Source organism: Balearica regulorum, chromosome 15, assembly GCF_011004875.1.
Source record: "Balearica regulorum gibbericeps isolate bBalReg1 chromosome 15, bBalReg1.pri, whole genome shotgun sequence".
Taxonomy (NCBI): domain Eukaryota; kingdom Metazoa; phylum Chordata; class Aves; order Gruiformes; family Gruidae; genus Balearica; species Balearica regulorum.
In genome coordinates this window covers 10,877,317-10,893,418 of record NC_046198.1, presented here as the reverse complement: position 1 = coordinate 10,893,418, position 16,102 = coordinate 10,877,317, and the positions used below count along the sequence as shown (strand labels likewise).

Genomic DNA, 16,102 nt, shown 5'->3' with positions numbered 1-16,102 from the left:
GAACTTTGGTGCTGACCTACCCGCTGGTGTGTGGCTCCTGGTGGGCTCACCACCGCTGTGACACCGGCCCTGTGCTCCTGGGCCAACCCCTTCCCCTCATCCCTTTTGCAGGCAACATGTGAAAGGGGCTTTGCAGCCATGGAGGAGACGCACCAGAAGAAGATCGAGGACCTGCAGCGGCAGCACCAGCGGGAGCTGGAGAAGCTGCGGGAGGAGAAAGACCGCCTGCTGGCAGAAGAAACGGCTGCCACCATTTCAGGTATGGGGACACACCAGAGGGTCCCTTGTGGTGGGGCAGCTCCGTGTTGATGGGGACATGGGGATGGTGTTCGCTCCTGTGTGGAGGAGCAGAACGTGGGGTGGGATGAGGGCTGGGTGTGGATCACAGGGTCTGATCCGTTTTCCATTCCATCTCAGAACAGCGTTAGTCATTCCTGTGGTTAATTTATTGCCGATTCCACACTGAATTCATTCTTCAGTGCCCCAGGGAGTTTTAGAGTGCTGGAGCCCAGGGTCTCTGTATTAGGAGTCCCACAATTCAGGAATCAACATGTGACTTGGACGATGGTTTGGACTTCATTAAAAAGTGGGATTTGCAGAAGCTGCAGGCAGGGGCACAGACTGAAGGGGCCACGAAGCAGTGGGAGGTTTGCTGGGATGACTCAGGTTTTGTACCTTTAAAAAACAAAACCTCAAAAAACCTGCCCTTGGGTGGAGTGGTGTTGCATGCTAACACTCTGCTGTCCCACACAGCCATCGAAGCCATGAAGAACGCACACCGGGAGGAGCTGGAGCGAGAGCTGGAGAAGTCCCAGCGCTCCCAGATCAGCAGCGTCAATGCCGACATCGAGGCCCTCCGAAGGCAATACCTGTAAGACCATTGTCCTCCGTCTGTCGCTGTGTCTCGCAGGGAGATCCAAGCATGTGGGAGACCCCTTTCTACCCTTTGATTTCAGCAATGAGTTAAGGGCAGACCTGTCGTCGCGAGGACCTGTTCCCTTGGTCCCGACCCAGCTGCACCCATTGGAGACTCCTGGTTGCCTGTAATCTTTCAGGCTCCAGATCAATGTCCCCATACTACCCAAATTCAGCTGCTTTATGGTCACCAGAAGTAGCAGATGTGCAGACACGATGCTGCTCTTCATGTGAGGAGCAAAATCTAACCAGGTGAGGAGAAGGCACTTAGCTTTTCATAGCAAGGCTGTCCTCACGTGGCTGCTGAGCAACACAGCCAAGCAGCTTTAGTAACCTTGATGCATCTGTGTCAGTTGTGTAGGTGTCCTGAGTGCCCAGAGCAAACCTGATAGATCTCAGTCAGTGTTTGGAAACATGAGGAAGTCCTGCCATTCAGCCTAGAGAGACACCTCCTGTCCCCTTTGGTGGTGCCAGGAGAGGGAAGGGCTGGCTCGCTCTGGGCTTGAGGATTTTCCCAGAGGGAGCGTGCAAGTCCTCCTCCTCAGTGCTTAGATCCCTGCTGGGTTCTCCTGTGGTGCTGGAGGAAGCGTGGGCATGGGTGGGTGTGTGTGGGGAGGGCACTACCCCGTGTGTGTTTTGCCAGGGAGGAGCTGCAGTCGGTGCAGCGGGAGCTGGAGGTGCTTTCGGAGCAGTATTCGCAGAAGTGTTTGGAGAACGCCCACCTGGCGCAGGCGCTGGAGGCTGAGAGGCAGGCCCTCCGCCAGTGCCAGCGGGAGAACCAGGAGCTCAACGCCCACAACCAGGTGAGGGTCCCTGCCATGCCCGGGGCAGCTGGCGTGGTCAGGGGTGACAGACAAACTACGTGGTGGGCTCTGTGCCGAGCCATGGCCATGCTCCTCCTTTCCACAATGGCTCTCTCCTCTTCCTAGGAGCTGAATAACCGCCTGGCTGCGGAGATCACGCGATTGCGGACCCTACTGACCGGGGAGGGCGGGGGAGAGGCTGCTGGATCGCCTCTCACGCAGGGCAAGGATGCCTACGAGCTGGAGGTGAGCTCTGCCGCTGCCACGCCAAAGGGGCAGCATTGCGGGCACAAGTGCCGGTGGACCCCCAGGAGCATGCCACAGCCATCCGTCCCACCACACATTGGGTCTGTGTGGCTGCTCAGCACTGTGCATCGTGGGGTGCAATGGGGCCAGGAGCTTTTGGAGTCCTAATCTTCCCTTCTCATCATGTCGAGCCAGACACCAACTCTTCCTTCTCCATCCCCTGCTTGTCTCCTGGGATCCAGTCCGTACAAAGCAGTGGGGACTAACAGAAACCAAGGGGTGTGCAGGGAGCACATCAGTGGTGCAAGCTTGGGCAAGGTCCCACGAGACCCGGGAGTAATTTTCTTGCATGAGCCAGAAGACGGGTGAACCAGCAGCTTTGCAGTGCTGGTGTGGAGCTGGCGCGGGACCGAGCCTCCCAGCCCTGGCTCGATTGTCACCAGGCGCAGTGGATGAGCATCTCGGGATCGCACTGTGTCTGCTCGGGTCGGAACATGCACTGCTTTTGTTCCCACAGGTCCTGCTGCGGGTCAAAGAATCGGAAATCCAGTACCTGAAGCAGGAGATCAGCTCCCTCAAAGACGAGCTGCAGACGGCACTGAGGGTAATGCCCAGGGACATTCCTGCAAATCCTCTTAGGGGCTGTGCTCTGCTCCTGTGTGTGTCTGTGCTTAGATTTCAGCTCACTTATTCCCACATTTGAAACAACATTTAATTTTTCCCCTGAATGGAACTGAATACCCATTTTAGTGTGATCAGTAAAGCACTCCATGACTGTATCAGCTCAGGACTTACTCCTTCTCTCTTCTTGTGGGAAAACATCCTCTTCAGTGTTTTTCCCTATTTCCTGTCACATCAGATCAGATTTGAAATGGCAAAAATAATCAGTGGTAGAGATCAGCCCAGCCTCCCAGCATTGAATCTGGTTTGCTCTGGACGGCCTCTTTGCCAAGGCCATTTCTGGGAATTCTGCTTGAATTCCGTGTCTTTGCTAAAATTAAAACCCACAAACAATCCTGTAACGAAGGGGCTGCATGCACAGGCAGCGCTGCATGCTCGCCGCTGGGCTCACAGCTTTCTGCCTATCTTGAGTCCTGTACCACGGTTAGACACGGCTTTGAGAGCGTCTGTGAAATGCATTGCCCTGGCTGAACATTTCTCCCCGCTGCTGGCTCTTCTGCCATCGGCGTTTGCCAAGCTCCTCTTCGGTGCATTCACAACCCCCTCGGCTCCAGCTGTCTGTCTGTCTGACTCCGCTGGGTTGTTCTTGTTCCTTTGCCAGGATAAGAAATACGCCAGCGACAAGTACAAAGACATCTACACGGAGCTGAGCATCGTGAAGGCCAAGGCAGACTGTGATATCAGCAGGTTGAAAGAGCAGCTGAAGGCAGCCACAGAAGCTCAGGGAGAGAAATCCCCTGTGAACACCACTGTATCGGGATATGGTCAGTCCTCCTCCAGTGGCTCTAAGCAATCTTGGGTTTCCTGAGCTAACACATACATCCTAGCATAAAGTCCTTGGGCAGCAATGGGTCTGAGTGGTGCTTTTGTGCCGTTTCATGCTGCTCCTTGCAGACAGTCTCACTGGAAACAGCAGGGACCAGGCGGACCTGAATTGCCCTCCCCTGGCAGTTTCTCCTTCCAGCCCCATGGATGGGAAGCTGGTGGGCTTTGAAAGCCGCCTGACATTTTGCATTGGGAAAACCTCATGCTACACGCAGTGCAGGGGAGCAGAGACCCCCGAGAGTCCCCTCTGCCCTTCCAGCAGTGCTGCTTGAGTCGGGCTCATTGGGGGACTTGGCCAGGCTGGGAGGACAGAAGACCCCCAGTCCTGCTGCTTGCAGGAAGCCCACGGGCACCACGCTAACACTGTTTCTTTTGTTTCTCCCCAGATATTATGAAATCAAAAAGCAACCCTGATTTCTTGAAGAAAGACAGATCCAGTGTTAGCCGGCAACTAAGGAATATCAGGTCAAAGGTGAGTGCAGATCTCCTTCCCCATGTGATGAAAATGCCCAGCCTTACTGTCTGGTGGGGGTCCCGGGTGGGAAGAAGTTGGTAGGGGAAGAAAACTGAGAATTTCCCGGTCACTAGTGCTAGCCTGGATGGCACTGGGGAGAAAAGTGAGCTTTCAACTGTGGAACGGCTGGCCATGCACCCAGGCAGGGCCCGCTCCCCCCCGCGACGCCCGGCAGGGCACACACACCCCTGACCCTGCAAGGCGTGAAGCTGCTCCTCGCTTAAAAAAGGATGAAGTTCACCCTATTCTTTGGTCTTTCACAGGAGGACTCCCAGTATTTGCTCCCCATTTTCAGTTGAAATTTAGGTGGTGTCAATAAGTGGAAATGTGCACATCATTCTAGGTTTTACAGTGTTCATCACTGCAAGATTTTTGGTCTTTATATGGAATGACGATGCCTTGGTCCTGGGCGTGTTTAACACGCGCTTTGCTTGTGTGTTAACATGGTGCAGATGGCCCTGTGTTTCTCTGGCCATTCTGTACTTGCTGCTGGTCCCAAAGCCCAGTGATGCTGTGCCAAGCTCACCTGTAACATGCTTGCGTCATGTTACACGCTGGCTGTTCCTGTGGGACCACAGGGATAAAAAGGGCAAATAAAGCTGCTGAGAAGTCATCGTTAAACATAGGTCAGTTGGAAGGAAGATCAGCATGGGCAAAACCTGCTTTGCCTCTCACCACTGGATACATGGTGTCTCATGCTGGTGTTCGAAGTGGTTGGGACTTTGGGCAGAGCGAGAACCCAGGCAGGCAAAAGGCCTCTAGCTCGGTCCCCGTGCCGGGGAAACGGTCACCACCCAAGATTTGTGACCAGCAGGTCATCAGCTTGGGACGTCTGCGCTGCACCGAATAAATACAGAAAACATCTCTGCATTTCAGGGGCAGCCCGGACCTGCTGGGCCAGGTCTGATGCTGGGTTTCCCTTCACCACTTCCAACTCAGACCATTTATCTCGTGGTCCCCCATGTGTGTTACTTGGTGGGGAAAGGAGGAGAGGAGAGCAAGCATGGGCTCTGCCTGGGCGTGCTGCCTGCTCACATCGCTGCCAGGGCGGGAGGGCTGGGGCTGTGCGAACGCCAATGCATTTAGGATTTATGAGCTTCTTGTTTTGTTTTGTTTTGTTTCTTTATTTTGCTTTTTCCTTCAACAGTCCGTTATTGAGCAGGTCTCATGGGATAACTGAAATGAACCCGAGTCCAGGTTCCCTGCCACGTAGGTAAACAAACCGGCACCCGCCAAGCGACGCAGCTGCCCACTGGAGTGGCCCACTTTTGCATGCACTGCTCACACCTCCACGGCAAACGAGAGCCCTTCTTCTCTTAATGACTGACTGGTTTATTTACGGCTAATTATTTTACTGGGGGAGGAGGGGAAAGTGAAGGGGAGAAAGCGTACCCAAATGCAGTCTCTCTGGCTCTTCCCTGGGGAATATGGCTTTCTTGCCTTCCTGCTTCTCCCACCCTCGCCAACACAGCTAACCATCATGGAGAGGATTTGGACACGGTGGGGCACGTTTTCCTGTTGGCTGTGTTGGGAGCGCGGGACACTGAGTGTGCATGCTTGAATGACACTGCATGCCTCAGACTAAACTTCAGCAACATCCAGGTCTTGTAGGAAAAATAGCTGTTCTGCCGTTAGCCAGACGGAGGAGTGGGTCAGTGATGCCTATAAATGCATTTCCCACAAAGGCCTGTAGCGTGTAAAATGGTGGCCCCCATCTCAGCTGCAGAGGGGATGTCCTGGTCTGCCCTAAATTTCCTTTACCCATAATTGCTGCTTCTTTAGGTTGATCTGTGCCTGAGCAAAAGAGTCTTCCTTGCCCAGTAACCTCCTCCTCCTGCTCTCCAGGCTTCCTCCAGCTTCCCGTGTCCAACCCCGCTGCTCTCCATCCCTTGGCACTGTGCCTCCATCCCACACCCTGGCCTGAGGCTTCCGAGCTCATCCAGCAAAAGGAAGGAGCTGATGAGAAATGAGGCTGATCCTAATGCCCCAAAATATCTCGAGTAACTGGAGCAATAGTTAATTTACTGGCCCATGGTAAAGACTGAGGTTAGAGCACGTGCAGCAGGAGGTTAGAGAAAAGAGGGGATCTCCCCAGCACGGTGGCTGGGAGGTGACTGGAGAGCCCCAGGAAATCTGATGGAGGATCCCTTTATCACAGATTTCATCCCGCATTAGACTTCCTTCATCAGGAACTCAAATGGGTTGTGAGACTGCCTAAGGGGTGAATTTGCTGGAATTTGTACCACCAGGCAGAATAGTCTAATGGTTTCTGTTGTCTCCTTCCTGCTAATGAGAAGTCAGATATACAAACTGGAATGCAGGGGTTGCTGCCCATTTAAAGAGGCCCAAAGTAAACTTCCTTTAGGAAGTGTGTGCTCAGGGACTCAAATCCCAAAAGACTCTGCTGCCCATTGAAAAGAAAGCATACAGCATTTGTAAATTCAGACCAATCCATGTTAGTCATTTCATTTCCGTGCTGCTTCCCAAAGCTGTTCTGTATTTGTGGGCCTGTGGGAGGAGAAACATTTAAAGAAATACAGTAACCATGGGAATCTGCACAGCCTCAGGCCAAGTTTATCATGGAGTCCTGCCTTGATAAACACACGTTAAACAAAACCCAGCCCCAAAAGTCTAACCTGCTGCTGTGATTGTACAGTCCTCTGGCACCGCAGTCAGGGAAGTAAAAGCAAAAGGGGAGATGGCTGCCCCTTGATAAAGGCACTTTGCGTACAGGTCTGTGCTTTTGAATCTACCACGTCTTGGTCTGTAAAGCAAATAATCTTCCAGCTGCAGAGTGAAGTCCTTGCAAGTTGCAGGAATTGGCTTGTAGGCAGCGGTTACCTGTGGGGTAACTGTCCCAGAGCAGATGCAGCCCAGCAATGAAAGCCTTTACAGCGCCTGGGGGCAGAGCCAGTGCTCTGTGGGCTGGGGAGATGTCTGTGCCTCCTCAGCAGCAGCAAGCAGGGACAACTCACTGGTGCTCTGCTCCCCTGAAACTCTTACCCCATAGCTTTGGTGCTGCAGTAGGAGGGAAGGCTGACTTTAGACTTGTGCGTCTCCTCGGGCTAGTTTCAGGTTAAAGCTGTTGTACAGTGGGCAAGCAATTTGCTTCTCAGTTTCTACCCCTCACATTGCTGTTCTGGGTCTCCATGTGTAGGCAAGAGATTTTACAAATCCAAATGCCGAGGGCTAGCGGGGTGGCTAGCTGAGTGTTGTGCCTTGAAATCCGGATGCTGCATCTGAATTGGATCAGCCATCAGATCCTGCTAGACCTGAAGCAAGCATTTAGCGAGTCCTCTGTCTAACCCCGTGCAGTAGAGGCAGCTTTGGCTTGGGAGAGCCCCCAGGCTGGGGTTAGAGAAAGGGTGGGATTGTCATTGGCAACAAAAATGCAGTTTCCAGGGCTGCTTGAGCAAAGCCTGCACATTGACCGGAGCCAGGAGTGTCCCAGACGGATGCATGTTCAGTCGGTGCTGCGGTGGTGTGGACAGGCAGGGAGGAACGGCGTGCAGGTCCTGCTCGGCAGCGTGGTGCTTTAGCATAGCAGATCCGAGCTGACCTGCCGGGGCTCCTGCAGTGCTGGAGCTCCACTGAAATTGTCCCAGCCACCGCTGCACCACAGGCTCCGGGGGTCATTTTCTGAGTTGAGCTAATCCCGCTTTCAGCATGGTGTGCCTCTCATTTGCTTCCGGTACGTCGCCTGGTTCATTTGCAATCTCACCCTCTCTCTAGGCGCCATGCACCAGTAACCGCCCTCCATAACCGTGTGTTTTCTCTTAGCATGTCCCACTAATCTCTCCGCCAAGGAGGCCATTCTCCTGCTGCCCACGTCTCCTTTGCCTGAGCGTCTCACCCTTTCTGTGTGTCAGATGCCCGACGCTGCCTCCCGCTCGCCCGTGTCCGACGCTGTCTGTCTTTTGTCTCTCCCAGAGTCTGAAGGAAGGCCTGACTGTGCAAGAACGCCTGAAGCTTTTTGAATCCAGGGACTTGAAGAAAGACTAGTTCTCCCCGCTCCGCTTGACCACGCGCACCTCCCAGCTTGAGGCAGCACAGCACCAGCACCGTTTGTCTCTCGTTCCTTACGACTGTCCTTGCTGTCGTTCGTCTTGACGCCCCTGACGGGACCTGGCGCCGTGGTGGTGGTGCCCCCCGCCGCCCCCTCGCCTCCCCGGCTCCTTTCCTTGCTTGTGAGATGCTCCAGAGACTCTGAGAGGGAGAGGAAGGGATCGGGGTGGGGTTTTTTTCCCCCTGTCTTCGGCGCTTTGTAGGAGAATCCTTCCTTTACTGTAAACCTTTACACTAAGTGTCAGTATTAAGGCTCAGTAGCCTGTTAATAAGCTAGCTCTGTCGTACCAACCGTTTTGGTATGCAAGCAGGGCCTGGGTGGTATCGGCCATACCTAGCTCTTACTGCTGTCAAGAGACCCAGTGCTCAGAGCACGCCAGGAGCCTAATCTAACCATTGATCTCGATTGCATTACTTGCACCTACAAGGGGGGAAAACCTGGGGGAAGCTGTCGGGGAGCGCAAGTCCGTGCCAGCGTACGCAGCCTGGAGGTACAACACTGACATCTCGCTGGAGAAGGATGCAAGAAATGATTCTCCTGCCCCATGACTGTGCCGTATCCTGAATGTAGGCGATACCGAAGCCTGGTGAGCTTTGGTGGCTGCCCGGGTGGTTATGGATAGGGAGCTGCAGATACTCACGTGCACCGTTGAGTCCGCCCCATCGGCGTGTCTTTGCTTCCCGTCTCGCTGGTGGTCGGAGTCGGTGTTTCGGGGGCCGAGCTGTAAGATCACTTTCTTGCCTCTGTTAGATCAAGCCCAGCACTCTCTTTTTTTTGCTGTTACTCCCTTCCTCTCATTGAGTCCCGTGTATCCCAGGGTCTGTGCGCATGTGAAACTCCCTTTTCCTAGTCAAAGGACAGTAGACTAGAAAGTAGAGCCAATATTGACTGAAAATGCACAGTGCTCAATGCATATAATGCTCCTTTTTTATCAGCTTCTTGAATTCAACTCTTCTTGTCAGCAGGGCAGCTCCTATTTTAATTCTTTAATCTTTTCCTGAAATAAAAATCTCAAAACCAGTATGTGCTTCAGACCTTCTCAGTCCTAATAGCTTTTGTATTTAAAGTGTACAATTTAGCACCGTCAGGCCAATAAATGGATACAAACGAAAAGTGAGTTGAGGGTGCTGGTAGCACTAGATGCAGCACACAGCCAGCCGAGCAGAGACTCTTCCTAGAAGAAGCCTACGCTGCCTTGCAGCAGGGCTGCCCAGGCATGGTGGCTTCATCCTGGGCTAAATTTCAAGACGCCACCTGTAAAGACGCGAGGTCCTGCCTCACTGATCACCTTGGCAGGGAAGCAGCGCTGGCATGTTGGCTTCCCGGCCCCGTTGAGCTGCCGAGCGACCCACATCTCATCGGGCTGGGCTGTTAAAGACACACCCTAGCCTTCACGTGGAGCAAAGCTTCCTCTTGTCTTTTGGGCGCTTAACGTGGTTGAAGCAGGCAGCTCTGTGTGCTTTCACAGCTGAATTTGGGTCCGTTAGGCGGTACAAGCACAGCCCTCAGCAAACTCTCGCTGCCGCTCTGGAGCGGTGAGCACCACGGGGCTGGTGACAGCCATCTCCAATCCTGCCAGGCTGGACCACAGCCGGTGCCAGAGAGCTTTCCCTCATCCTCCCAAGTCTCTGTTTCAGCCACCAGACCCTCAGCAGGAGATGGCATCATCTAACCATGGCGTGAATCAGGTTCTCATCCAACTTGTGTGGCCTTGCCATGGCCAAGCACTCAGCTCGACACCTCCCAGGAGCCCCACTTGTCCCCAGCCAAGATGCCAGCGCTGTGCAGCAGGCAGAGCACATGGAGGGATGCTCTCCCGCTGCGATGCTCTGTAATCTGTGCCTGGGTGTACATGGAACTCCTGGAGATAGGAGCAGGGTAGGAAAAGATGCACAACCACTTGGATACAAAGGCTTTTCCCTTGTCAGCAGGCATGCGCCCTCTAAGATGTTTTTGATGAGCAGCCACTCGCCCTAATCCGAGCTCACCGTAGCGCTTTCCATCATCTGAGCACTGGAGGACCCAAGAGCCTTCCCAGCCGTGACCCATCTGGGCTGCCTCTCCGATCAGCCATCAGCCACTCCTGGGAGTCTCAGTGCTGCTCCTTGGATTGTGTTTGCTTTCACCCATCAGTCAGCGGCTGCCTTAGTCCTTCTCCCATCCCACCATGGAGGAATGTGGCCTGTGCACCCAAAGCTGCTCACCTGCATGATAGGAGTCCAAACTGGGGAGCCCCAACGTGGAAATGGGCACCTTAGTGCTATCCTGGGGCTGCGGACATAACATGCTGAGCTAACTAATGGCCATCTAAAGCAGAGACTGTTGTTGATGATAAACCCATGTACGTTGGTAATACTTAGCAGTGGCTTTTTATAGCTATGGCATGGGGTCCTGCTTCCCTTCCAGCTGAGGACATCCAAATGCAGCCCTCCCTGCTTGTAGCCCTTCCCAAATTCAGCCTTCTCAGGTCAAGTGTGAATGTGTTGTGCTTAGAAGTCCACTTCTGGAAGAAGAGGGTCTTTTGTCACTAGTTGTGTGCGTGGTTTCTGTCTCTCCCTGCCAGCATCTTGCACTTGACTGAAGTGAGAGGTCTGGGTCTCCGATATAACTTCACAGTTGTTGGGTGAAGGATGCGTGTTTGGGTTCCCATGCCCACAGCAGTTGGGAACATGACACTTCAGTGGCACCTACGAGCAGTTAAAGGCAGTCTTTGAGTTAAAGCAGGGACACCAATGCCTGCCACGCAGAGTAGATTGCAGGAACAGCAGAGACATCAGTGCTGTGGCCCAAGTTCATCTAAATTTGGGCTGTCACTTGGCTGGGAAGGTGACTGTATTGTATACACCTTTCTGACCGTGTTAGGAGATGGTCGTCTGGCCCAGGTGCCTGGCTTGGTCCCATCCAAAGTCATCCATGCAGCTCTCAGCAGGGACAACCTTTAGATTTCATCCCTAGCTGCTCCGGGTCCGTGCGTGGTGAGCTCTGCTGTCCGGCAGCTCTGTGCCCTGTGATCTGGCAGAAGCCTTGGGATGCAGCATCAGGACAGTGCGTTGGTCTTCTCATTGTCATTGCTCTTCCCTTACAAGACATCACTGGCTCCAGGAGGACGCCCTCCTCCTCCTCCTCTTCTCTCAAGGTACCTGGTAGGACTTTTTGTCCTTTTCACCCAACTGAGCTGAACATGCGCTGGTCTCTTTCTGGCCATGTGGACACTGACCTTTCTTATGTCCCCTAGCAAATCCTGCTTTTTCTTTGCATACTTCATTTGCCTAGAAGCACTTATTTTAAGCATGAGGACTAAAAGTTTTATACTTTGCTATTTGCATTGGCATGTCGGTGGTGTGGAGGACACGAGCTGGACCCTTTCTGATACAGGAACATGCCACTGAGCATCTTGAGGCTTCCCACGGAGGGATGTTTTCTGCTGTACGCTTGTTCATACCAAGAAATCTTCCCTTGCAGTTTAGCGCCCTGTCCTGCCTGGGACTGGGTATTGAGCCCAGTGAGTAAGAGCACTTGATTTCTTTGCCAGCGCTCCTGCTTCGAGCTTTATTTCTTATTGCAGGGAACAGCTGGGTAAGTGGAGGGCACATGCGGAGCGATCAGGCGGGGATCAGCCCCAGCTTTTGACTTGGCACGTGTAAATACATGAATATGGTGATTAAAGAAAAGGGTGAGGATGGGCAGAAGGGCTCTGCAGCGTGTTGGCAAAGGTGGCAGCGCTTGGGTGGTGGATAGTGCAGGAAGGCTGAAGAAGGTGCAGTGAAACAGGGCACAGGGAGCTGTGCAAAGTTGGTGGGTACTGAGGACAGGGAGGGTCCAGAGATGCACTTTCTGCTGGTGCTCGGGCCCTAAATTGCCCTGTGAAGAGAGGCTGCGAGGGGTTATTCTTGCTTGTACACATATAAAACCATACTGATTTTTGGCAGGGGGAAATGTCACCCAGGAACACTTGTATAGCTCTTTCTCCCTTCCTGTGTATGTGCCCATACGCTAAGCAAGGGCTCATCTGTAACTTCTGGGCCACTTGTGTGAATTCTTCAGCCGAGGTAACACACACGGTGTTCTGCATCTCTCCGGTGAGGCACTGCCAGGGGATCCGGCACCAGCAGGAACGAAGCTGGACTTTCTTCTTCTCTCTTTCTAGTTTGTTTTTAACTCTATTGTACAGAAACATAAGTCCTTGCATCACACTCCCCTTTTATGGGCTCCCTGAAACATCTGTCAAAGGATTTGGATTAAGGTTTGCTAGGACACCTGCGTGAACAGGATCAGAGCCAGGGGAATCAGCTGCTCAGAGGTTTGCTGTCGGGGAACTTTGATTTAATACATACTGGCCAGCTTCTTGGGACCTTCACATAGCAGATAAACCAGGCAGGTTTGCTGGGGAAAAAAAAAGACCCTGGCACTAACTACAGGTATAGGTGAAGTAAATGTGTGAGGTGGCAGGAGGACAGCCCCAGGGAACACGGCGTGTGGAGGGACAGGTGGGACTGGCCACCATCGTCACGGGGTTAGCAAGGCTTAATAAGCCAAATCAATTAATCTTATTGCTGCACTTCATGGGTTTAAAGTATTTATCCATAAGCAAAGGGGTCTTTTATGAACACGGGGGGGGGGGGAGTCTCATATGCTGTAGCTTTTAGGAGCAGCCATTGCCACTGGGGAGTTAGGCTGGCAATTAAAGCAGAGAACCCGGCTCTGCTGCTCAGAAGGTGGGTCGGGGCTGAGCAGCGGCCTCTTGGCATCGCCAGGATCAACTGCACCCTTTGGGGCAGTACTTCACCGGGTGGGAACGCTGCATACGATGTCTTAGGGCGACAGCTGTGAGTTCTGGAGGTCACAAAGAAGAGGAGGAGAAGGAGAGATGATGCCATGGCATGCCTGAACTACTGCTGCAGGCTGTGCTCCAGGCTTCGGGCTCTGCTCCGCTTGCTGTCTGGCAACTAACTAAGCATCGCTCCAAAGCAAGAGGCAGTACCTTACCTGCCTTTACATTAAAGAAAGAGAGGGAACTTGCAGCACCAATAAATAGCTGAAAACTGAAATACTTCTGTAGAGAGCAGTGCTTTAAAAAAAGGAAAAAACCCCAAACATCTGGAAAGCTTTTTCCTGATAGCAGTGGTGCTTAGTTATCTTATCGCTTCTTCCTGCTCCAGGCTTCATCCATCTCTCAGGATAAATCAGTGGCTATTTAAATTAGAAAGTGTGTGGAAAGGGGGAAGAAAGCATGGGGAGGAGGGTGAGCGAGAGGGTGAGCTCCCCGCTTGCACTGGAGGCTTTCAAAGTCCGGCTGCATCGTCCGGCTGCCCAGCGTGGCAGCGTGACACGGCTCCGGCCGTGGGCTTTGCCTTTTGGTGTGGCCAGGTGCCGGCTGTGCACGACGGGGCGAGTCCTCGTAGGTGCCCTGCTGCAGACACTCTCCAGGACACCGTACGTACACGGCGTAACACGTGGAGTGCAAGCTGCTGCGGTGTACGCAGTTGTACGGTATTGATAGTACTGAAATGTGAGGTCCGGGAAGAGTCAAGTGCATGGAAGGTGCAGACACAGACGCCGCCTAATTGGCTCCAAGTAATTTTTTTTCCTGTGCAAAATTCTCCTGTCATTTGCGCCGTCTCCCCTGCGACAGACTGACTCTTTCTTTAAACGTGACCTTTTCTTTGCCGGGATATAAAAAAAAGCAGCAAATCGTGTTAATTTCCTTCAAAACTAAACTGTGTGCTGGCTGGCAAACCAGAAAAGTCGTTTTTGATTTGGTTTTTTTTTTTCTGTATCAGAGGAGGACAGGACTGCATTAATAGTGCTCCCCCAGCACTGTAACACGTTGATTGCCCTTCCACCAGGCCTTCGCGTTTTTTCGGATACAGTACTTGGTTTGTTGTGAACACTTAAGCACACGCACGCTTGGTGTAGCTTGCCTTTCCTCTGTAATTTTTCTCCTTTTTCTTTTCTTTTTAGGAAAAAAAAAAAGCTTTGTTATTCTTCTTTTCTTTTAAAAAAGTAATTTAAAACCTGTATAGTATTCAGAGCACGCAATGTAAATATTTATTACTCAGAAATTAGTGGAGGGTTCTCTTTTGTGACTAACTTGTGGTTTTGATTTTTAAATCTTGTTCTAACACAGACATCCCACACGGGGGCTGGCAGAGGAGCACCGAGTGTAATGTGTCCAACCCTGATAAACTGTTTGTTTGGTTTTGATGACTGTTATAAATATCTTTTCAAACCTTTTCCGCTGACCTACACCTTTAGTTCTGACGGTCCCTGTCCAAAGATTGTGTACAGTCTGTTTGAGAACTGTAATCTTACTGCGCTATAAACCTGGGGTTGGTTTGTGTTTTGTTTTTATTCAGAGAACTCAGTAATCTCGTATTTGATGGTGGCATTAACACCGCGCACGTGCAGGCTGTTACCGATCGTTGCACAGAGCAGCAGCACCTACTCGGTGACAGAGCACACGCAGCTGCCCTTGCACAGTAGCTGTGGGCTGTTGTAGTGAGCGGGAGGCACCGGAGTAACGCTGCAACTCGCTTGTGCAGCGCATTCAAGACACTCTTGGACTTCACAAGGGAAGGACAGACCCTGCTGTACGGACACGCATCCTACAGCGGCACGGACGTGCGCTGTAATTACAGTACGTAACTGTTCAAACGTAACTTTCAGTACAACGTAGCTACTACTGAGTTGAACGTAGGCACAAAGCATTTCCTACAAGAGGATCCAACGTACTGCCGCAGGAGCAGGGAGCACCAGGCTGCAAACGCCGCGGGGGTCGGCCCCAGCGGTTCGCCCTGCCTCAGTTTGAGACTACTAAAAGAACCGAGGGTGTGGGATTTACTAGCAGAAACCTGATGAGCCAGACTAGTTGGTACCAAGTGAGCTAAGCCAGCTGGCCGTGAACTCGTAAATAATGAGTGCAATTACAATTATTTTCTTCATGCTTTCTTCACACACTGCCTGTGTGCAGGACCGACAAGAACACTCACTCTTTGTTCGAAACTACAGGCAGCAGAGTATGATGTAAAATACTACAGACTGTGGTAAGTAGAAAGCAGATACGAATGCGCAGCCTTTCACCCGTGTCCACCCTCCTGGCACCTGGAGTTCTGGATGACTTGAGATTTTAAAGAATCATTTATTTGAAAGGATGAAGCTCTGGGGAGGAGAAGGAAGCTCGGCCAGTCTGTGGGTGGTATGTGAAGCGGCACTGGTTGTTGTGGTACTAATGGTCAGTCGTCCTCCACCATCCTAATGAGAACAGAAGTTTGTCTTAGTTCTGAGCACAGCTTTAACGGACGACTGACCTGTAACCGAAGGGGACTTGTTTTGGATTAAAACCACGCACGTACCACGCTCTACTGCTTGTGCTCCAGAAATGACCCAAAAGAATTGTGAGTAATGAGGATAAAGAGTAATTCCCTGGTTTCTGCGACGATACGACGCGGTGGCCAGCCCTCTGCCTCCGCCCTGTGATGTGGCCGAGCAGCAGAGCGGGGCGGTGGTACCCGGGCAGCAGCAGGATGCCGCAGCCTCGCGGGTACTGGAAACCACCCATGGCTCAAACCCAGGGTCCGTCACCGTGGGGCGGCGGGGAGAGGAGGCAGCGCAGTCGTCCTCACGCCCCGTCCATCTGCAGGGCGGAACGGCCTCTTTTAAGGGGCATTTTCCACACAGAGCAGTCCGGGAAATAATGTCTCAGACGTATTTTCCCTCCACAAGGGGAATGGGTGTTGGAGGCTCCTGTGTCTCAGTATGTGTGAGTTCCTCTCTCCTTCCCTTCTCCCTTCCACTCCAGTTTATTTCAGTGCTTTTTTAAGAGCCACTGGTCCCGATCAACTGCTCACCGTAATAGAAGAGTCACTTTTTCTCACAGTATTTATTCCTTACAAAATCTCGTGTGACATGCTAGGTTCCCATGGATGTAGCTGATAATTTTTATTTTGTAAATATAATTACCTAACTTTACATTAACTATATCGTAATAAACTATTTTTGCACCACCCTTTGCATGCTGTGTAGTGAGAGGTTTCTTTCAAGAAGGACACCGGT

The 16,102-nt window shown here is 52.3% G+C and overlaps 1 protein-coding gene across 4 annotated transcripts in view; it reads left to right on the top strand.

Moving 5' to 3' along the window:
• MPRIP (myosin phosphatase Rho interacting protein) overlaps positions 1-9,070 on the top strand; it is an 81,198-nt gene extending 72,128 nt beyond the window's left edge. For 2 of the 4 annotated variants that reach the window (XM_075768090.1, XM_075768087.1), the window contains 8 exons: positions 112-259; positions 754-871; positions 1,559-1,718; positions 1,845-1,964; positions 2,482-2,568; positions 3,247-3,409; positions 3,857-3,942; positions 7,915-9,070. In XM_075768090.1, coding sequence (XP_075624205.1) covers positions 112-259; positions 754-871; positions 1,559-1,718; positions 1,845-1,964; positions 2,482-2,568; positions 3,247-3,409; positions 3,857-3,942; positions 7,915-7,986 — 954 coding nt within the window. In that variant the 3' untranslated portion in view covers positions 7,987-9,070. Of the gene's footprint in view, positions 1-111; positions 260-753; positions 872-1,558; positions 1,719-1,844; positions 1,965-2,481; positions 2,569-3,246; positions 3,410-3,856; positions 3,943-5,131; positions 5,198-7,914 lie in introns of all 4 variants that reach the window. The other 2 variants (XM_075768089.1, XM_075768088.1) reach the window with 2 other exon arrangements.
• The last annotated feature ends 7,032 nt before the right edge of the window (positions 9,071-16,102 follow it).